At 37.0% G+C, this 22,009-nt stretch overlaps 4 protein-coding genes across 5 annotated transcripts; 3 read left to right on the top strand and 1 right to left on the bottom strand.

The window, feature by feature from the left end:
• Positions 1-2,005: 2,005 nt before the first annotated feature.
• Positions 2,006-5,955, top strand: LOC125244237. Its single transcript, XM_048154311.1, has 3 exons — positions 2,006-2,872; positions 3,108-4,307; positions 5,202-5,955. Exons 1-3 carry the CDS (start codon positions 2,833-2,835, stop codon positions 5,612-5,614), a joined length of 1,653 nt encoding a protein of 550 aa, XP_048010268.1. The 5' UTR covers positions 2,006-2,832; the 3' UTR covers positions 5,615-5,955.
• A 3,136-nt stretch (positions 5,956-9,091) lies between these two features.
• Positions 9,092-11,873, top strand: rpp25l (ribonuclease P/MRP 25 subunit-like). 2 transcript variants are annotated; one of them, XM_048153423.1, is made up of 2 exons: positions 9,092-9,360; positions 9,733-11,873. In XM_048153423.1, the coding sequence occupies exon 2, from the start codon at positions 9,749-9,751 to the stop codon at positions 10,415-10,417; it is 669 nt and encodes a 222-aa protein (XP_048009380.1). In that variant the 5' UTR covers positions 9,092-9,360; positions 9,733-9,748; the 3' UTR covers positions 10,418-11,873. The 2 variants fall into 2 exon arrangements, with proteins under 2 accessions (XP_048009380.1, XP_048009381.1); XM_048153424.1 differs by having other exon boundaries at positions 9,097-9,360; positions 9,739-11,873.
• An 88-nt stretch (positions 11,874-11,961) lies between these two features.
• LOC125243640 lies at positions 11,962-17,883 on the top strand. Its single transcript, XM_048153421.1, has 4 exons — positions 11,962-12,064; positions 13,289-13,411; positions 13,826-15,049; positions 16,988-17,883. The coding sequence occupies exons 2-4, from the start codon at positions 13,372-13,374 to the stop codon at positions 17,416-17,418; spliced, it is 1,695 nt and encodes a 564-aa protein (XP_048009378.1). The 5' UTR covers positions 11,962-12,064; positions 13,289-13,371; the 3' UTR covers positions 17,419-17,883.
• A 405-nt stretch (positions 17,884-18,288) lies between these two features.
• On the bottom strand, positions 18,289-21,163 carry si:dkey-11p23.7 (V-set and Ig domain-containing protein). Its single transcript, XM_048153422.1, has 3 exons — positions 21,087-21,163; positions 20,605-20,994; positions 18,289-18,817 (listed from the first exon to the last, which is right to left on the bottom strand). Exons 1-3 carry the CDS (start codon positions 21,151-21,153, stop codon positions 18,402-18,404), a joined length of 873 nt encoding a protein of 290 aa, XP_048009379.1. The 5' UTR covers positions 21,154-21,163; the 3' UTR covers positions 18,289-18,401.
• Positions 21,164-22,009: the final 846 nt, after the last annotated feature.

The following is a 22,009-nucleotide window of genomic DNA, read 5'->3' on the forward strand; positions in this document are numbered from 1 at the left end:
AAAATTTGATGTTTATCTGCTTACCCCCAGGGCATCCAAGATATAGGTGACTTTTTTTTCTTCAGTCGAACGCAAATTATGATTTTTAACTGCAACCGTTGCCGTCTGTCAGTCAAATAATAGCAGTGGATAGGAACTTCAACTATAACAGTAAATAAAACTTGCTTAGACAAATCCAAATTAAACCCTGCGGCTCGTGACGACACATTGATGTCTTAAGACATGAAACGATCGGTTTGTGTGAGAAACCGAACAGTATTTATATCATTTTTTACCTCTAATACACCACTATGTCCAACTCCGTTCAGCTTCCGGTGTGTGAGGTCTGATCGCGCTCTGACAACGGAAGTGATGTCTCGCGCTCATTGAAGTATATGGGCGAGACATCACCTCCGTCGTCAGAACGCGTTTTTTGACCTCACTAACAGGAAGCTGAACGAAGTTGGACATAGTGGTGTTTTAGAGGTAAAAAATGATATAAATACTGTTCGGTTTCTCACACAAACCGATCGTTTCGTGTCTTAAGACATCAATGTGTCGTCACGAGCCGCAGGGTTTAATTTGGATTTGTCTTAGCAAGTTTTATTTACTGTTATAGTTGAAGTTCCTATCCACTGCTATTATTTGACTGACAGACGGCAGCGGTTGCAGTTAAAAATCATAATTTGCGTTCGACTGAAGAAACAAATTCACCTACATCTTGGATGCACTGGGGGTAAGCAGATAAACATCAAATTTTCATTTTTGGGTGAACTATCCCTTTAATATTAAAAGTGTCTCTGTTACAAATTTTATTTTGATACAATATATATAATTACAAAATATACAGAATATTTTTAAATAAAAGGTGCAGTGTTTAAATCTAGCGGTGATGTTGCGAACTGCAACCAACGGCGCTCACCCCTCAGTTTCAAAGGAAAATAGAGAAGCTACGGTGGCCGTGTGGCAGACACAAGTCAAAGATCTCGTCGTCTGAGACAGCAGAGAGTACGTTAGCCAGTCAAGCAATGAGGTTTCTACTTTCTTCTAACAAAGAACGGTCTCTGCTACTAATAAATCAGACGACTACTACTACTACTTCTTTGTGCATATTGAACGTAGTGACGATGCAAGCTGCCTCTAAAAACGAACGATTTAGAAGAGCAACAACATAGTGACGAAATGCGCTCTGTGGAGCAGTTTTGTCCGTTTAGGGCTGCTGTAGAAACATGCGGCGCAAAATGGCAACTTGAAATGCAGGGGGGGGACCCATGGTGTATGTAGATATAAATAACTCGTTCTGAGGTAATAAAAACATAACGGTTCATTATGTAAGGTCTTTATACACCATTGAAAACATAGGTATGTATATTATATTGCATTTCTGTCAATAGATCCTCCCAAATTTTACACATTGCACCTTTAAATAATAATTAAAAAACTCTAGCGAGTGTTTTCATAACAATCTGGTCTGAAAAATGTTTAATCTGATCTGATCTGGTAGTATATATATATATATATATATATATATATATATATATATATATATATATATATATATATATATATGGTTAATTTTCAATAAACTATTTTTTAATTCATAATTTGTGTTGTGCGTCTTCTCCTTTATTACGCTCTTCCCCTATGGGACAAAATGTGTTTTTTAGTCTTTGCCATTTGTCAGTGGAGCTATAATCAAAGTTTACAGTCTAATTTTTGTTTTATCTACACAGCAAAATCTCCAGAGTTAAATCAACTCTGCTTAGAGTACATATGGTCCCTCTCTAAATAGTGTTAAAATAAAACTGAAGCAGAGTTAAAGTTAATGAGATAATTAAGCAATTCATTAAGTGATGATTGTGCATTAGTGATGAACACCTGCTGTTAACAAGCAGAATCACTGAAGAAAAGAGAAACACAAGAACTACAACTGACTTCAGTCACAGCCTTATTAATTGCTTAATTATCTCATTAACTTTAACTTTGCTTCAGTGTTACTTTAACACTATTTAGAGAGGGACCATATGTACTCTGTGCAGAGTTGATTTAACTCTGGGGATTTTACCGTGTAATGTGCATGTTCATCATGTGATTTGTTAACATCACACGAGTGATCTTGTGTCGTACTGTCTTGTTTTTATCAGTAAAACCACATTTGGCTGTGTTTGTGCTGTAAATAACTGTGGCAAAACGATTGCAATAACAATTGAAAACCTGTTTTAAATTCTTTTTGAACAAACCTGGTGGATGCCTACAGTATTTTAGGAAGTCAAAATCATGATTTTGCATTGTGAAAGTCATTATGTCAAATGAAGCATGTACTTAAGTCAATGGTGTAGCCACGATCCTATGCAAATCTGAGAGAAAAACAACCATTTTGAAAGTCAAATGTGTTTGGACTAAAACAAAGGCAAAGAGGGGATACTTAGAGAGAAGAAGAGTGCTGATACGAGTTTTTGCTGCGGTTGGGTTTAGGTCAGTAGAGCAGGCAACTTGTGTGGAAAATTGTTGGAGTATTTAACTACAATGTTTCTGCAGAGAAATATATATTTGCCTTGTTTGAAATGTAGAGAAAATCTTAAGACAACTTTTTTGTTGTCTCATGGTCTTTTACTTGATTATCTAGGATGATGTTGGATTATCTTTAGAGACTTTTTTGACATCCTATGGATTTTAGAATTTTTTGGTCATCACTTTAATTTACTTTGTTCTAATTAGTTGCTTTGTGACAGGATTCTGTGTTGCATGTAATCAAAAACATTCAATTTATCTATACACATTGTATATTTTTTTTCTGTTATTCTTCTTTTTGTCTTTTCTTCCAGCAAGTTAAAGCAAGTTTAAGCCATAATCATGCTTGTTGTTCTGCTGATCGCATCAATGTTTTGCCAAGGTAAGAGAAGAACTTTTACTGTCCTTTATGACAGTGGTTTGGATAAAAGTCCAAAACCACTGAGTTTCCAAAAAACTCAGTGAATCAATGTAATACAAATTTACTGATCTGGTTTCTCCCAGACTGGGCAGTTTTTGTTGTACTCTTCTATACCACCTGAAAAAGTTAAAAGCTGTTGTTTTTTAAGTTATTTGGGATGCAGTATAGCTCATGTACAATGAACATTTTATTTAAGGTCTTACAGTAGTAAGCTATGGAAACAACTTCATCACTGCCTTTCCGGAGAACCTAGGTTTCTTCTATCCGTCTTCTCTCGGGAACATACTAAAAGTCACGGCACTTCATGACAACACTAACTTCACGGTCTTCTACAAAAACACACAGAAAGTCGTACAAATCCAGCGGTCAGGGCAGACCATGATTGTGAATTTTCCAGAATCTGCTGAAGTAAATCAACTAGGCTCTTCAAACGCATCTGTAAGAATTACCAGTGACAAAAGCATCACAGTGGTTTCTGTAAGTAAGCGGGACACAAGCATCCAGACCAATGTCGTCCAGCCCACGGTAAACCTTGGTACAAACTATATGATCCCTATGCTGGATTACCCAGAGTATCTTGCATCCTTCGACCTACCTAGTCTTGTCAGTACAACCATGAGATACAGCTCATTCAAGTTACTCATTATCAATGCGGTGGACAGTCAAAACAGCATCACTATAGTCAAGCAAACATCAACAGATGTTCAAGAAGAGACGTTCAATATCGACTCTTATCACCTGGTCCAGCTTCAGACCAACGGTTCCATTCTGAGGGTCAAATCTAGCAAAGAAGTAGCTGTGATTTTGACCCACCCGTGTGTGGAGACTGCAGACTGTAACTGTAACATGGTAATGAATCAGATTCTTCCCACAAAGCTTCAGGGTCGGAGCTTTATCATACCTTCCATTTTCAACGTGGCCAAGACCCGGTTACTTGTGCTGTCAGAAAACTCGTCTTCGCTATTTCACGATGGTAACCAGATACAAGCTACTTCCTCAGCTCTTCTGCCATTTTCAAACCTGGAGACATCTCAACTGGTAAATTCTTCAGGCAGAGTGTCCCTCAGACTTGTCAGTCCAGGCCTCATTGTGGAATTGATCCCAGACACCATGTTTTTTGCTTGCTACCTGCTGCAGTTTAATTCAACTAATGGCAAGGCTGTGGTGATAGCTGAAACAGACAGCAAAGATGATGTGCGCACACATGAAGGATTGCTTCCAGCATCTGAATGGACTGCAATTGCTGGCACAAAGTTCTCTTCAACTGTAGTTACTATACCAGACCTCAGGGCCACAGTCTGGCATCCGACCTCAAAGATTGCTGTTTATATGTTGGAATACATGTCTGAAAAAGTAGTTTTTGGAGGCCCAGCTATACCCATCAATGAAAAACCAGGTAAAAGATCTATCTATCTATCCATCTGTGTCTATCTATCTATCTATCTATCTATCTATCTATCTATCTATCTATCTATCTATGTCTGTCTGTCTATCTATCAATCTATCTGTGTCTATCTATCTATCTATCTATGTCTGTCTATCTACTTGTCTGTCTGTCTATCTATCAGTGTCTGTCTATCCATCCATCCATCTATCTATCTATCTATCTATCTATCTATCTATCTATCTATCTATCTATCTACTTGTCTGTCTATCTATCTGTGTCTGTCTACTTGTCTGTCTATCTATCTATCTATCTATCTATCTGTGTCTATCTATCTGTGTCTGTCTATCTAACTATCTGTCTGTCTATCTATCTATCTATCTGTGTCTATCTATCTGTGTCTGTCTATCTAACTATCTGTCTGTCTATCTATCTATCTATCTATCTATCTGTGTCTATCTATCTATCTGTCTATCTACTTGTCTATCTATCTATCTACTTGTCTGTCTATCTATCTGTGTCTGTCTATCTACTTGTCTGTCTATCTATCTATCTGTGTCTATCTATCTATCTACTTGTCTGTCTATCTATCTATCTATCTATCTATCTGTGTCTGTCTATCTATCTGTCTATCTACTTGTCTGTCTATGTGTCTATTTACCTGTCTGTCTGTCTATCTATCTGTCTATCTGTGTGTGTGTGTGTGTGTGTGTGTGTGTGTCTGTCTGTCTGTCTTGTTAGCTTAACAAAAATTTTAGCTAAAACTACTGTTATATGATGTTAATTCTACTTCCTTACATTCAGATTTGAATTGCAATTCTGAATCCTGTTTGGTACATCAATTCAATTCTAAATGCAAGGCATGTGATTGTGAAAGTAAAAATGTTCATTTATTCATGCATTCAGATCTGCATGGCTGTATGTTGGTTCCTGGAGCATTTTCGGTTGGACGTGACTCTCTGAATTGGACGGAGTCACGTGAGTTCTGCATGAATAATGGAAATCAGCTTGCCTGTCCTGTAAGCAAAGCCGTCCTGCAGGACATGGCTGATAACCTGACCACAGAGGACGGGCATGGCTGGATAGGTCTCCGCCGCAGTCTACTAACTACAGAGTGGTACTGGCAGGACGAGCATGAACCCCCAACTAATGTCAGTTACGTTCACTGGGATGACGGGCATCCTTTGGACCCTTTGAAGGGCTTATGTACTTCAGTGTCCCTGGACTCTAAAAATGATTTCAAATGGCACAGTGCTCGTTGTTGTGATAAAAAGAAGCCTGTCTGCTACAAAAGGCCAGCATACCTCAATCCTCTATAAGATTGGTTTAAAGACATGTTTAGTGCTTATTAGTAAAGTGCTATTCTTCAGGATCATTAAGTTTATATTTGCATCACCACCTGCATATCTGTATTTTTAAATAAATGTCATTTGTCTTTATACTAGATTTATATTAGATGCATAATAATATTAAATAAGGCTAATGACTTTTTTGAAATTATGTCAAGCAGTTGCATTGATACCATAAATGAATGGAAATGTTTTAAAACATTCAAACTGATCCTGAATTAAACTGTTTTCAACTTAGCTCAGACATCAACTCAAATGGAAGCAGGAAGATCCTGGAGTCACATCAACAATAAAATTAAATTAAAACTCTATAAAGCATGACATTTGGTTCCAATCATGTGTTGTAATGCATTGTACTTTTTAAAAAATGTATGCAGTCCTTATTTGTGCCTGATTAAATATTAATTCACCACTTACTTACAATATGGTACATCTTCTTTATGCTCAAATGAAATGGGGGACTGATGAAATAACGTTACATAGCATACATATCTAAGCATGTAGTGACCAATATAATCTACTTCATGTACTGTAGCAAATTGCTGTATCTAGTGTCCATAAAGAAAATCTATGAATATGCATATTGCCATGTGCAAACAGACATTTTCTCAGGCCTGATGTGAACTGAATCTGACGCTGCAGGACTGCAAACTGCATGAATCAAATTTATCGCTTGATGAGCTTAATAGCTCTAATCTCACACTGTAGGATGTAGAACCATTAATCAGCCTATTTATGACTTTAATAGCTTTAATCATCCCTTACTGGCATTGTTCTATATGCTTGAATCTAAATAATTTGCGTGTATAATTGCTGAAAACTATACGATTTAAAGAAATCTCAATTATTATTTGATTAAATAAAGAAATATACTTTCATAAAGCACAATATACCAAATATTTGTCTCATAGAGCCAATTAAATGTGAGTGTTGACTGCTTTTTGTAGGTGCTAATTCTCATTAACCAAGGCTTGAGAGATGTGGGTATTTATAAAAGCACTAATCTGTTGGAATGTAAAACAACTATATGACATACTATACATTTGGGCTACTCATTGTCAGCAGAGATGGTAGAATAGTGAAGTAAACACTGACAAGCACTCAAGAGAAGATCAAGGGTTTGTCCAGTTCCAGATCAACGGTTCACTGGTATGATGCTACAGTCAGGGGTATCCGTAGACCAGGGGTAGACCATCTTTATTAGTAGGGGAGACCGGGGATGGTTATAACACAGGTTAGTTGTAACACTTCCAAATTCTCCAATCAGGAAAGTAGAGCACTGTGGCAGATTTTAGGGGAGAAAAATTAATTTTGATATAAGTAACTTTTTTTTACCTTATTTATTTTTGTTATGGCAGTTCCTTCCTGCTTTGTAGTTAAACTCATCAAATTTAATTTATGTTTATTGTGTGTCTGTGTAGATATTTTTCATGCAAGTTGTTAGTGCCAATGTATTGGCTTTTAGCTGTAAGGTGAGTTAGTTCATGGTTACAAGACTCTGGGTTAGTTGTAACATCAATAAAACATGTTACAGCCTACCCTAAGTAAATTTTTAGTTGTATTTATGTTTTTTTTTTCTTTTTTTCAGTATGCCTAGGTCAGGGGTGTCCAAACTCGGCCCTGGAGGGCCACCGTACAGCAAAGTTTAGCTCCAACTGACCTCAACACACCTGACTGGAAGTTTCTAGTATGCCTAGACCTCGATTCGCTGGTTTAGGTGTGTTTATTTGGGGTTGTTGCTGAACTCTGCAGGATGGTGGCCCTCCAGGAGCAGGATTGGACACCCCTGGCCTAAGCCTTGGGAGAGAAAGACAGTTTGAGGGATGTAAAATGAGCATTTTCTCCTTTATTCATTTTTGTTACACACACACACACACACACACACACACACACACACACACACACACACAGAGACCAATTATGTTAAAAAGTCTGAGTTGAATAAAAGGTTTGAAAACTGTTTTTGTTGGTTATAAACCTTATTTCACAATGTTACATCTCACCCCGCTGGATATCATAATGTTACATCTCACCCCAGGGTCTGTCACAATAGCCCAGGGCTGCGTTTCCCAAAAGCATCGTAAGCTTAAGTTGATCGTAGCTCCATTGAAACCAATGGAGCTACGATCATCTTAGGCTTACGATGCTTTTGGGAAACGCTACCCAGGTTAGTTGTAACATTTTACTCCCCATGTTTGTAACTAAACCACACATTTTCTGTTTGTGCTACAAAGATAACAGCTATGTCATTGAATAGCTGACACTTGTAACTAGTTTTAATCACATTTTGAAGGCACTGGCTTAAAAGAACTTCAAGATACAGACAGAAATGTCAAAAATGTTACAAACATCCCCAGCCTCCCCTGAGGGTAAATTTGTTGTGCAGACAGGAGATTCAGCAATAGACATTCATAAAACATAAGAACATGCATTAAAACATATACCAATATAACATAATATAAAAAAAAAATAATCAAGACAAAGTGCCTCAAATGCACGCGCGCGCGCGCACACACACACACACACACACACATTATCCCCTCAAAAGTTTAATTGGGCAGTGCGCCCAAAATGAAAATTCTGTCATCATAGGCTTGAATTTCTTTCTTCTGCTGAACAAAAGAAGATATGAAGAATGTCGGTAACCAAACAGTTGATGGGTCCCATTGCCTTCAATATGGGGACTGCAGATAAAGACAATTTATATTCATAGGTATCCAAAGCAGCCTATCACACCGTGTCTACACCAGACGCGACCGTTGTGTAGACACTGATTATAATGGGTTCTGTTGTCTTTTGACGCCGCTCGCCTCCGTAGGCACGGTGTCAGTATCATAAAAAGTATGAAAACATGAATACACTTTTAGTATTTACGGTTGGTTGAACTTTCGATTGATTTCGAACCTTATTCAATCTCAGTCAGTTCTGTGATTAGTTCCTAATTCTGAACGCTCGATGGCGCTGTGTTCTTACAAATCACTCTTTTTAATATCACTCTTCTTGACGGAGCAGCAGAAAAATAAAGGTAAATTATTATGTAATTCATACAAAGTCTAAATGTGGGGATTTATTTATTTACTGGTAGATTTAGCGAGATTTATGGATTTTAAATTTTAAATCATAAAATAAAATGGAGAAGTTAAGCTAATAGGCTATAATATTGTCCTGACTGAGTTCTCTATAATTCGAGAGATTATCCTGAAGAGATTATTCTCCTCATACCATATTTGGTCATTGCATAAGATTGCTTGTTAATATTTAATTTAGCCTACTCCTTCACAAAATATTAATGCATTAATGCATATATAAGAAATAATTATATATTAATAGGCAACAATCCATGACATAATTATTATGTTATATGAAAATGGCTTTTCTTTGGGTCATGATTTGGTTATTTAGTTAAGACGTTTGTTCTAAAATTACTAAATAAATAAAACTACACTTCCCATGAATGTTTGCGGCACTTTACGGCAGAGCTGACGTCACACGCTGTTACATGTGGATAAGCGATTTGTAGCATAACATTTGAATTTCGTGAACCATGTTGTTTTAGTTGTAGACAATTAATTAATTGTTTAAAAAAAAACCTGTCGATGCTAAGCTGCCACAGTTCAGTCATATGGAACGACATAAGCCCGCAATTATTTAGAAAAACAGCTGCAGCTATCTGAACTTGCTAGCCAGATCGCTACCTGCTAGCACAGGAAACGAAAGTAAGTTTATAAAAATATTTTTTCATGTGCCACTCTGAATAATGATGCTGTTTTCGATAACATATAATGCCGAGCTGTCATTTATTAAAATCGTCCTTGTTTTGAGGACTCTGCCGCAAAGATATGATAATGTATTCATTTTAATTTGGAAAATTATTTTTTAATTCTAAGTGGATATGGGGGTCTTTGAAACTAACGTCATTGATACAGAAAATGCACTTTTACATTTGTGCATACAGTTAATAATATAGATGTATGTGGGAATTGTTTTTTTTTTTTTTTTTCCAAAACAAACTTCATATACATATGAACCACAATACATTACATAATACATTTTTACACAATACATTTTGCCCTTTTTAATTTCCACAGGTGAAGGCCAAACATCATGGAGAACTACAGAAAAGCACGCACAGTTGAGCAGCCCTGCCCGTGTCCGTTCCCCGACCTGCCCAGCAACACTCCTGAAGTTCGAGTGAAGGATGGCAGCAAAGTCCGCAATCTGATGAGGTTTGCTTTAAGCCGTATGGAGGAGAAAGCACCTTCAGCAGATAATCCAGGCACCAATGAAGGGTCAGAGGTGAGCGCTGGGTCGGGGGAGAATCTGTGCCGCCAAATCGTGTTCACAGGTGTGGGTCAGAGCGTGGCTAAAGCCATCACGTGCGTGGAGATCCTGAAACGCCGTGTTCGCGGACTACACCAGCATACCAAGCTGGCCTACCGCACGGTTCAGGAGGTCTGGGAGCCCCTGGAGCCAGAGGCCGGGTTGGACAGTCTCACAGTCAGCAGAAATGTACCGAGTGTATGGGTTCTGCTCTCCAGAGACTCACTTGATAGTAACCAGCCGGGTTACCAAGCGCCAGGTTCTTTTGATGCCTTTTGGGCTCAGGCTCTCAAAGAGGAAGCAGCAACCCTGAGACATGAACAGAGAAGGAAGAGGGGAGGAACAGGAACTGGAAGGGCAGAAGGGGCCGGCAGAGGAAAGGGTCCGCGCAAGCAACCGGGCCGACCTGGAGGAACACGTAAACCTTTAGGTCATGCAGGGGGTGGGCAGTAATGAATGAATGTTGCAACTTCCTGCTACAGCCGTAGCTTGGCTTATATTGACAGACACATTCTGATGGGGAATATCCAGTGCCATATCTAATAAGCAGATTCTTGTGATTGTCTGTCATAAAATAGTTGTTCAGTACCTGAACAGTTCACCTAAAATAAAAATTATTGTTTTGAAAAAATCATTATTAATTCACCCTCATGCCTTTAAAACTTATTTGTTGTATTTTTTATTTTTTTTCTTGTGGACACAAAAGATGAATTTTTGAAGGGTTTTTATGCAGCTCTTTCCATACAACAATGTTCAGTTGTGATCATGTTTGTCAAGCTCCTTGTGCACTATAAGCCATACAGAAGTTTTCGATTAATAGTGACTTTACCTTTAATTCAGAAGACTTGGAATATAACACATACGATTGGATTAAAGAATGGACCACTTTTATAATGTATTTTGGAGCTTGTCAGATTTGAGGGTGTGTAAATTGACCATTTTTTCCATTTTATTTGGTTAACTATTCCTTTAAATACATTAGACAGATGGGCAACAAAATTTTCAGATTGAAGTATTGTGCCAAAGAGACTAGAATTAAGTATTCTCCTTTTTTATACATTAGCATGTTTTCCGTTAAAATACCTTATTGTAAAATATTCTATAGGTTTCTTTAGAGATTATATTTGTTAACTTTTTTTTTTTTCTCCAGCATATATGGTATAATTTGTTTTAAAAATGAAAAAATGTTAGAAATGTATAGATTGATCCAGATTATTTCAATGGGCAAAATTATTATTTTTTTTCAATTTAGAGGAGTTCTTCAGAAAGCAATTCAAGCCATATTGAAGTAAACAAACCCTATTCATTTGATCTTTTTTTTTATATTATTGCAGATTTGATTAACAGATGAAGTACCAGGCAAAGTTTTTCATATCAGAAGAATGAAAATAGGCTTATGTCATCTTTTGCTACTAACATCTTCATTATTTTATGCAAAGGAAAGGAAATTGTGTATTTTGAATACCAAATATGTCAGAAAATACACAAATTTGGGACTCTGACCAAATGCCAATGTTTTTTTAGTGGCACAGGTCAGAAAGTCTGAAGGCATAGACGTTGTATTGGGAACTGTTTATATATATATATATATATTAGTTCAAATGGAAAACATGTTATTTGTACAGATTTGGGCATATCAGCAGCAGCAGTGGAGAACGTCAAAGCAATACATTAATTTCATAATTTTTTCCCAGCATAGACTGTTTACTGGATTAAATGTTATGTATTCTTTAGGAAATTTCTATTTTGTGAAATCCAGAAAAGAAAAGTTCAATCAGTTGAATTGAAAGTTGTGATGTGTGAATACAAATAATGGTCAGTTCTGTGGCAGAAAAAAAAATGTAAAATGTAAAATTGACTGTTTTGGAACTGAATTATTTTGAGCGAATAAAGTGTGGATTCCTCTGAAGGTGTTGGTGGATTTTTGCATTTGTTATATGAAACTTGTTGATCTTATGCCACAAACCTTTCCAGCATCTTATGCAAAACCACATGGGGAGAGGAAAGAAGGATTTTTGAATGTCAAATGTTCTTTTACTGAATGAAGAGAATGCACGGCTTATTCTGTTCACAGAGGAAGAACGCTGATCAAGATTTAAGGTAGGATATTTTTTCATTACATTTGAGTCAATAAAAATGCATAAATATTTCTGAATGTTCTTCTTTCAAAAGTGGTCTAGCACTATAACAATATGTATACTGGTATTTTTTTTTTTTCAGAAGGGAATTCATCTAATTCAAGGCTAGGCAGAATAATTGGATGTCATCATTATAAACGCTTGTAAATTCTATAGAAATACCAAGAATTTAAGCATATGACAAAGTTTATTGGATGATTAAAAAGCTTTAACATAGCCTATTAACTGATATCAAAAGGTTTTGTTTACTGTTTAATACACTTTGTATGACATTATATAACCTTTATTTAATGTGTGACTGCTCAATCTAGAGCTGCTCAACACGTTTGCTGAAGAGTGAACTATTAATGTTGTTTATCTTCAGAATTATGTTTCATATATTCTTCTTGATAGCTATAAAATGTCTATTTGTCTGTTTATTAATTTCATTTTAATTTTCTTGCTTGAGTATAATAATTTCAGTGCCATCTGAACACATCCAATGACTCTAGTCTTATATGTGCATGTATGTCTGCATATATATATATATATATATATATATATATATATATATATATATATATATATATATATATGAAATTGATAATTTTATGATCAAAAGTGACATAAAAAAATGTATAAACAAACAAAATATTTCTATTTCAAATAAATGCTGCTCTTTTGAACTTTAATCAAAAAATCCTAAAATAATGTCACTTTCCACAAGAAAAATAAGCAGCACAACTGTTTTCAACAATAAGGAACGTTTCTTGAGCACCAAATCAGCATATTATAATAATTTCTAAAGGACCATGTGACACTGAAGACTGCTACAAATTGCCATCATAATAATCAAGTATATTTAAAAAAAAAAAAAAAGTAAAATACAAAAGATTTGTTTTAAATTTTAATAATATTTAACATTACTTTTCTTTTTTTTACTGTATTTTTTTTTTTTTTTTACCAAAATGTAAACATTAAAAAAATTGCAAATGAAAGACAAAACATATTGAAAGCAGGTATTTTACATAGTAGTCTTGTTTCTTCATTAGTTTGACTTAACTGTAACCAGAGCCCCCTCAGTGGAAAAATATGATATATTGTCTTCTTTTTGTATGCATGTGATTTTTTGTACAGTAAACACACTGGAGTGTTCTTAACAAATACACAAAATAATTATTCACTTCCATTTTTTTTTTTTTTGCAGCTCAGCACAAAGCGGTGCCTTACCAGCCAAAACCAGCTTCACTAGTCACTCAACGAGGAACTGCATAGGCAGAATACGCAGTCATGTTGACTGTTCTTTTGACCATTTTAATGTTTAGTCAAGGTAAGCAACTATTTAATGTGATCACTAAGGATGCACTAATACCAATTCAGGTCAGTAAACAGTTTAAACTCCAGAAGATGCTTTTAAAAAAAATTAAAAATCATTTAAAAAAAAACATTGATTGTGTTCAAGTCATACCCTTCGATGTTACAAATATTACAATTGGCAGTCTTTCTTTTTCTTTTTTTTTTACCATGTTTAAAAAACACTCATATCTTTGCCATTTTCAAAGTGTTCATTTCAGTGTTCTCATTGACATGATAATGATGATACTGATTAACCCTCCATTATCAACCAGATATGAGTACAACAGAGTAGTATTAATGCATCAGTAGTGATTATCATTGGCTGAAAATAAATCAAATAGCAAAACAACAAAACAAACATGATTATTGGGCTGTTCCACATTCATAGGGCTTTCAATGGACAGTCGTGGGACGAGTTTCATCACTGCATTCCCTGAGAATATTGCTGTTTATTATAAAAAGACCATTAACCTACTCAAAATCACCACCCTCCACCCAAACACTATGGTCAGTGTCACCTCTATAGCCACCGGCATCGTCAACACCAATGAAAGCCTCAGCAATGGGACCATTTTCACAGTGAATTTGACAAAAGAGGATGAAGAATATCAGTTTATATCTTCCAATAAGTCGTTTCGAATCACCAGTGATAAAAACATCACAGTTCTTTCTGTGAGTGGATGGGAGGGGAGATTCCAGTCTAATGTTGTCCAGCCTGAACAAAATCTTGGAACGGTGTATCAGGTCCCCGCTCTGAATTACACCAAGATAGCCACGTCCTTTAGCCCTTTAATAACATCGGAGGGTAGATTTCTCTTTTTTAGGTTGATGATTATCAATGCAGTGGACAAAGTCAACAATGTCACCATCAAACAGGTTGACGAAAGAGGTCAGAGCAAGGCAGATAACGTAACGCTCGGTCCTTACAAGCTTTTTCAGATTCAGATTAATGGGACGGTGAGAGAAATAATTGCAAAGGACAAAGTGGCTGTACTTCTGACCCATCCGTGCTTTGACAGCAAAAACTGCTCCTGCAACATGGTGGTGAACCAGCTCAAACCACCAGTGATTGACGATGAAAGGATTCCAGTCAGATTCCTCATCCCCCCTATCTTCAGTGCCAAACAGCTACTTGTGACAACAAATCAACCCTTCAAAGTCTGTCAGGGTTTATGTAATAATATTAATGGTATTTTGGTGCAAAATTCTACCGACATCCTGCCATTATTCCCAAATTTTACAAATGCGTCCGTTATTTCTACCAGCATGCATGTTTCCCTCCAATTAATCAGTCCTGGACTCATTCTAGACCTCATTCCGACAAGCATGTTCTCTGGCTGCTATCTGTTAGGTTTTAATTCCTCACGCAGTGGGGCTTTGGTGATTGCTAATACATCCAGGACTGATGGTGTGAAAATAAATGATCAGCCTTTACCTTCAGACATCAAATGGAATGTTCTGAATGGCACAGAGTACTCCTGGGCTCTGGTGGAGGCACAAGAGTTAGGCACTATCTGGCATCCTACTTCAAAGATTGGTGTGTATATGATAGAACTCTTGGAGTTCAACAATATCTATGGGAGCCCAGCAATAGCTATAAATATGGACCCAGGTAAGAATCTTCATATTTAACCATACAAATTATATTCTACACATATTTACTAAGACTGTCAGTTGATGATTAACTTTATATACTAGATGAAAAAGATTAGGCCTATATAACTTTATGACCCGGTTTCACAGACAGGAATTAGACCAAGCCAGGATTAGGCTTTAGTTCAATTAGGGTATTTAAGGGTGCTTTCACAATTGGTTCGATTGCTCCGCCCTTCCCCCTTCCCCCACTGGACTGTTTTCATATTATATTATTTGGGTCCGACCCGCGGTTCGTTTGCGTCATCAAACCAGCAGCTGTTTACTCCATTGCTTAGTAACGACGGCGCAGGAGAAGGCGCCAAAATGCATAACGTTGCTCTCCTCACTTTTATATTTTTGATTTTGAACCGTTGGTCTTGTTTCCAAAGCTTCAGTACATAACGGCACCTGCTTGCGCCTATCTGCCGCGAATGTAGAACACTTTTTATCGTGACCAAAGATTGAGCCCATACACGTGTACTGAGTTTAGAGAAAATATCTCATTCCATTCAAGAGTTATAGCCATTTTAGTAAAATTGGCTCCGCCCATTTCGAACTTTTTGGTGCCCCTTTAGCCGGGCACACATTTAACGACTAGCTTAAACATTCTAAGACTGTGTTCAACAATTTCAACACCGACTGTAATCGCCGACTGAACGGCACTGGCTCTGACTGGACGCGTTTTAGCGCGATCAGTTTTAAGTATCAATTTACATTCATAATCGGCCTTACAATCCTTAAGTGTGCGCGCGGCATAAGGCAAGCAGAAATGAGATATACAGCTCTCTATTATTTGATAAAAACACACATTTTTATCAAATAATACGGCATTAATAGTGGTTCACTTCCGTGATTTGGTACGTTTGCGTTCATATCAGCAGCGAACCAAATGTGGTTCGCACCCTAGTTCAGAAGATAGTGTGCGCACCAAATGTGCTAATGTGAAAGCACCCCTAGCTTTTGTAAACTTACCTTAGGAAAAAAAAACATTACTGGTGTGCTTGAGACAAAACAATAGCACAAATTTGGTTCGATTAAGGGTGTGTTCACACTTGTTTGGTTTGATTAAAACGAACCCTGGTGCGATTGCTCTGTTAGTGCGGTTCATTTGAGCATGTGTGAACGCTGCCATCTGAACCCTGGTGCGCACCAAACAAGCGGACTGAGATCGCTGAAAAGATGGGTCTTGGTCCATTTCCAAACGAGCTATGTTGCGGTTCGAATGATATATGATCGCAGCACAGATCAAAGACATGTAAACGAACCAAAAACAGGAAGATGAGACCCTAAGAAGGACAGAATCCTCACGCATATTGTTTTTTTCTCTTCATAGTTGCGATTTGCCCATCACAGGCATCAGATGTGCGTCGCAACGCAGCAGATCGTTTGTGTTTGACGGAGGGATTCCCGCCTCTGTTTTGAATCCTTTACACATTTATAAGCTTTTCATGAGTTCCTAGCTGGCCAAAATACCATCATATGCAGGCTACACACACAACAAGCGCATTTATCTCAGCACTCAGCATTGTTTTGGATGTTCCTTAAGTTCTGTCTCAAAATAGAAAATACGTCATAAAATCCAACTAATCAGGTTGTGAAAGTATCCCTATGTCTTTAGGTTCGGTGATAAAATTGCCAATCTGAAGGACTAAATGTTTTTTTTTTTTTTTGGTCCGGACCAAAAAAAAAAAAAAAAAAAAAAAAAACCGAACTACAAGTGTGAATGCAAAGATACTTCAGTACTTTCAGTTAAAACAGCTTTAGTCTAGGACTATCTTAAGCCTGGTCTGTGATACCGGGGGAAAATATAACTTTATATACTTAGCAGCATGCTAAGCTATTTGGCTAATTGGTTATCACTAGGAAAACGGTTCAATACCAAGTGAATACCAAATATTTGTTTGTGTGTGTTTAGATCGTAATGGTTGTCTGGTGACTCCGGAGATGTTTGTACTTGGTAAAGATGAAATGAGCTGGTTCATGTCCCGTAAATACTGCTTGGAAAATGCTGATCAGCTTGCCAGGTTTGTTGCTAATGTCACCCTGGAAAAGATGGCTTCAAACATAACGCACCAAGAACCCACGGAGGGCTGGATCGGTCTGCGGCGCGCCCTGTATACAGCAGAGTGGTACTGGAAAAACGAGGACAACTTCCCATCCACTGTGAACTTCACTTACTGGGAGGACGGACAGCCTGAAAAACCTGAGAAAGGCTTGTGTGCATCAGTTTCCCTGGACCCCAAAAAGAAATTCATGTGGAAGAGCGCACGCTGCTGTTCTAAAAAGAAACCTGTTTGCTATAACACCCCAAAATATCTCACTTACAGAGATACTGCAATACTGTAAACAACTGATGTCTTAATTGCAATACTTGTAATGTGAGCTCCAAACATATTTTTTGCTTCCAGAACTGTATGTTTAGGGATCAATAGAGAAAATAATATCATTTTCATTCTCAACATTACTCTGTCTATATATTTATGCCCCTTTATTTATTTAGTATATGTTATTTGGTGGGCAATGACATTAGTCTGGCGATATCATTAGAGATAGCAGTAAAAGGAAACTTGTTTATTTATTTATTTATTTTTTTTTTTTTTTTTAAGGCTAAATAGAACTATTATTGGCATATTAGATGTTAGTGTTCAAGTTGAGATGTATTTTGAGGTGTATTAAGGCTAGGATTTAAATAAATAATTTTAATATGTAGAGTCCTATAGAGTTCTATGCTTTTTTTTTTTTGCTTTTTTAAATACAAAATAATGTCATAATCTTTATTTGCTATTAATTAATAAAGTCAAGTCAGTTCAAATTGCCTTCAAAGTCAACACAAAATCAAAATTTGCTATTTAATTTCTCACAACTGGTCTTATTTCAAATGATTAATTGGTGCATGTTAATTCAAAAAAGAAGAAAAAAGCAATGATTGTTTTCGTAATTCCTTTTTCACCTGTTTGCCGTCACCAAGTCATCTTATTTTCCAACCCCAAGACAGAAGATGATGTAAAATTCTTTATCTCTTCAAACCCACAATTTCATTTTCAAAAAAATTTTTTTTTTGATACTTATTTAACAGATGATTGCATGAAATAAGTGTGTGGATTTTATCAGTTAGTCATTATGTATTAAATAGGTTAGGTGTATTAAATACACATTAAGTATTAAATAGGTCTTGATTAGATTATACAGGTCAGACAAAGATGGAAGTCATATGGCTCACCGTAAAACAGGAAGTTTTATTTTAAGACCATTATTTTTAACACATGGAACAAGAAACACATTGAAAACCAGAGTGTTCTGATTATGTGAGTATGAAATTTGTGACGTTTTCACTGGTTCACACTGCTAAACCTCCTCTTGATCACCCAAGCTCCCACACCTAGAGCCAAAAGCAGCTTGGTCCCCAAGGCCAGAGCAAGAAGCAGCACAAGGAGAGAGAAAGAGCTCTTTGCGGTTAGCCTCTCTGGGCTGGGGGGCAAAACATAGAGAGTGGCTTGATCCTTCCCCAAAGAGTTCGAAGCCGCACAGATGTACTGTCCTCCGGGTTTGACGTCCAGTAGTTGGCTTGAAGTGCGGTATTGCCCGATAGCCTCCTGAGAAAGCGAGAATGAAGTATCTCCCTCTAGAACACCATCTGGTGCGATCCACTGAACATCAGGAAGAGGGGAACCCTGAACGTGACACACGGCTTTGAAGCCAGATGTTTCACTCCCCTCAGCTGACAAACTCAGGATTCGTGGTGCAGCTGGTAATTAGCAATATAAAAAAAAAAGCCTGTCAGAATTTAAGATTTTACTCCCTTTCAATGCATGAGTTGGAGTTTGAATTCTATTGGCCAAACCCCATAGAAACTGAATTGGAATTTAACAGGATGTTGAATTTACTGAATTGCTGCAGGAATGAGTCCTAATACCCAGAAATGAGTATTTTAGCATTTCATCATCCTGAAGTCAGTATTTTTTTCTAAATTGGTTTTTGGTTAAATGCCTGAAATAAGGTCTGTGGTTAACATAAGCTCAAGATATTTTCACGTTTTATGCTACAACATAAAATACATCCGTAATAACCCACCTGTGTTTTTTTTTTTTTTTTTTTTACATTTATGAGTCTTAAAAAAGGCGGTAGCTATAAGGGACTATCATTGCATCAAACAGGTGAACTTATCCACTCACTAGTCTGCTTTTACAGCCTTATGTTTATACTCGGGCTCTTGCAAACTATTCTAACTCAAACTTTCCATTGTGTAGATTTAAATGAAGATTGAAAGAGTTTTCAAAAGCTTAGGGGTGGTGATGCAACCATGTTGTGTTTATATAGTCTAAATTTACCTTTTCTTTCATTCAGGCTTCATAAAAGTTGTTAATTTGTGAAGATTATCTTGAAAACAAAACTTGTAAAAGTCATACAGTTTTGTAGGTCACAGAACTTATGTTCTGCAAAAATCCTATAGGGTTTTTGTTGAGAGAAAAACAATTTCTATGATGCTAACTTCTGGGTTGGCCTACAAAAATACATAATTACTGCAGAGCTCTATTACGATAAACTCAATAGGCATTCAGAGAAATGAGTGCTCTCAAAGTCCTTTTAAGACAAGTCATTTCATTCGGCGGCCATCTTTGAAACGCCTCTCGGGCATGCAAGTGCAGCTCCTATCTCTTTGAATGGGGAAACATCAAATTCCCCAAAGGTGTTCTCCAAGCTTTTGATTAAAATTCATATTTGAAATAATCTATGAAATCTGACAACAACTGTCTCATAAATTTTGTTTCTAAACATTTGAATCATGACAAAAACGGCATTTTTCAGGCTGGATCAAGATAATGCACATGCGCGGTCATAAGCGCGCGTCTGAATCTTTCTATAGGAACTAGAGCTTCTAACGGCAGCTGCAGTGACGCGACGACTTTACCAACTTTACCTTATTTAGAAGGCAGGAGTTATTCCGCCATATTGCGCGTTGCACTTTCTCCCAATCGTGATAATATGAGTTCACCGTCTTTCAATATATAAAGTCTTTGGGGCTCTTCCACCTTGGTCAAATCCATTATTATTTATGTTTTAAACTGGATATAGTTTATAATTGGTTGGGGTTAGGACTATGCTTGACAGAAATGTGACCCTGGACCACAACACCAGTCATAAGGGTTAATTTTTTTAAATCACCTGAAACATGAATAAATAAGCTTTCCACTGATGTATGGTTTGTTAGGACAATATTTAGCCGAGATACAACTATTTGAAAATCTGGAATCTGAGGGTGCAAAAACATCAAAATATTGAGAAAATCGATAATTTTGACCCATTCAATGTATTTTTGGCTATTGTTACAAATATACCCGTGCTACATCTATCTATCTGTCTATCATGACTGGTTTTGTGGTCCAGGGTCACAAATGTTGTTCCAGCACCAACAAAAGATGTTGATTCAGGAAGCAAAATTCTGGTCAACATCAAGATGCAGTTGTACAAAAGATTTCCTTTTCCAATTAAAAGCATGATAAGACATCAGATGGGAATATACAGAAGTCTTACCCTCCACCCGTAGACGGGTTCCCAGCGTGTTTTCAAAGCTTGTATGGGAGTGCCCCGTTAACTCTACACGGCAGAAATAGCGGCCACTATCCTTCAAGGTCACGCTGTTGATCCTGAGTGAGATGTCATGGTTTCGGTGGTTGCCCTCCAGGCGGTAGCGCTGATCCTGGTTGACTTTTGATTGGCACTGCTGGCTGTTGTTCAGGCTCGTGCAGCGGAACAAAACTGTGGCAGCCCGTCCGTGGCCCAGGGTCCACACCACATGCATGGAGGAGGGATGGGTGTGGTGTGGGTGGGTGAAAGAGCAGGGCAGCACTACCGGGTACCCCTCGATCGCCCGGACCTCAGTTGGTGCTTTCATCAACCAGCCGTCATCGTCTTTGGCTATAGCTAGAGAAAGATTTTTTATAAAGCTTAAGAAGTTCAAAGCAAAAGAATTGTACTTGGTAATTCTATTTCAATTCTGATATGAATTTTCTCACCTGCACTATGAAGGACCACCAGCAGACCGAGAGTTTTACTGAACCGTTGCACGTCCATTGCAGACATTTTGAATGTATGATTCATTATGAAAAGGAAAAAATCTTCTTGCAGCATGTTCCTATTTCTGACTCACCATCACACATTACTGACTTCATGCATCCATTAATAATTTCTACACTGTAAAAAATTATTTTCATGATTTATCACAATTTTTTTTCTTTTGTCAAATCAAATTAGATATACTTAATGTGGTTCAGATAACATAATATTTTGAGTTTCTATTTATTAATCTCTTTCATTGTATTAAAGGGTTAGTTCACCCAAAAATGAAAATTCTGTCATTAATTGCTCACCCTCATGCCGTTCCAAACCCATAAGACCTTCGTTCATCTTCGGAACACAAATTAAGATATTTTTGTTAAAATCCGATGGCTCAGCGAGGCCTGCATTGAAAGCAAGTTAATTTACACTTTCAAACACCCAGAAAGGTAATAAAGTTAAAACAGTTCATGTGACTACAGTGGTTCAACCTTAATGTTATGAAGTGACGAGAATACATTTGTGCACCAAAAAAAACCCAAAATAACAACTTTATTCAAACACTTATGACGTAACGTTTACTGAGATCTCGTGACTTTGGTGCTCCGCACTGATTAGAAACAAAAGATTCGTAGCGGTTTGAAGCTTCATGAAGCAGTGTTTTGAAATCGCCATCACTAGATATCGTTGAATAAAGTCATTATTATATCATATTTTGGCGCATAAAAAGTATTCTCGTCACTTCATAACATTAAGGTTGAACCACTGTAGTCACATGAACTGTTTTAAATATGTCTTTAGTACCTTTCTGGGTGTTAAAAAGTGTAAATTAACTTGCTTTCAATGCAGGCCTCACTGAGCCATCGGATTTTATCAAATATCT

This window comes from Megalobrama amblycephala, linkage group LG13, assembly GCF_018812025.1.
Source record: "Megalobrama amblycephala isolate DHTTF-2021 linkage group LG13, ASM1881202v1, whole genome shotgun sequence".
In the NCBI taxonomy this organism is placed as follows: Eukaryota; Metazoa; Chordata; class Actinopteri; order Cypriniformes; family Xenocyprididae; genus Megalobrama; species Megalobrama amblycephala.

Bases quoted from the DNA above. Each gene is read 5' to 3' on its own strand.
- si:dkey-11p23.7 (XM_048153422.1), bottom strand. From the start codon at position 21,153: ATGTCTGCAATGGACGTGCAACGGTTCAGTAAAACTCTCGGTCTGCTG. The intron at 20,995-21,086 runs GTGAGAAAATTC...ATCTTTCTCTAG, and splicing joins GGTGGTCCTTCATAGTGCAG to CTATAGCCAAAGACGATGAC. The intron at 18,818-20,604 runs GTAAGACTTCTG...GCTAATTACCAG, and splicing joins AACCCGTCTACGGGTGGAGG to CTGCACCACGAATCCTGAGT.
- LOC125244237 (XM_048154311.1), top strand. From the start codon at position 2,833: ATGCTTGTTGTTCTGCTGATCGCATCAATGTTTTGCCAAG. The intron at 2,873-3,107 runs GTAAGAGAAGAA...ATTTTATTTAAG, and splicing joins CGCATCAATGTTTTGCCAAG to GTCTTACAGTAGTAAGCTAT. The intron at 4,308-5,201 runs GTAAAAGATCTA...TCATGCATTCAG, and splicing joins ACCCATCAATGAAAAACCAG to ATCTGCATGGCTGTATGTTG.
- rpp25l (XM_048153423.1), top strand. From the start codon at position 9,749: ATGGAGAACTACAGAAAAGCACGCACAGTTGAGCAGCCCTGCCCGTGT.
- LOC125243640 (XM_048153421.1), top strand. From the start codon at position 13,372: ATGTTGACTGTTCTTTTGACCATTTTAATGTTTAGTCAAG. The intron at 13,412-13,825 runs GTAAGCAACTAT...CCACATTCATAG, and splicing joins CATTTTAATGTTTAGTCAAG to GGCTTTCAATGGACAGTCGT. The intron at 15,050-16,987 runs GTAAGAATCTTC...GTGTGTGTTTAG, and splicing joins AGCTATAAATATGGACCCAG to ATCGTAATGGTTGTCTGGTG.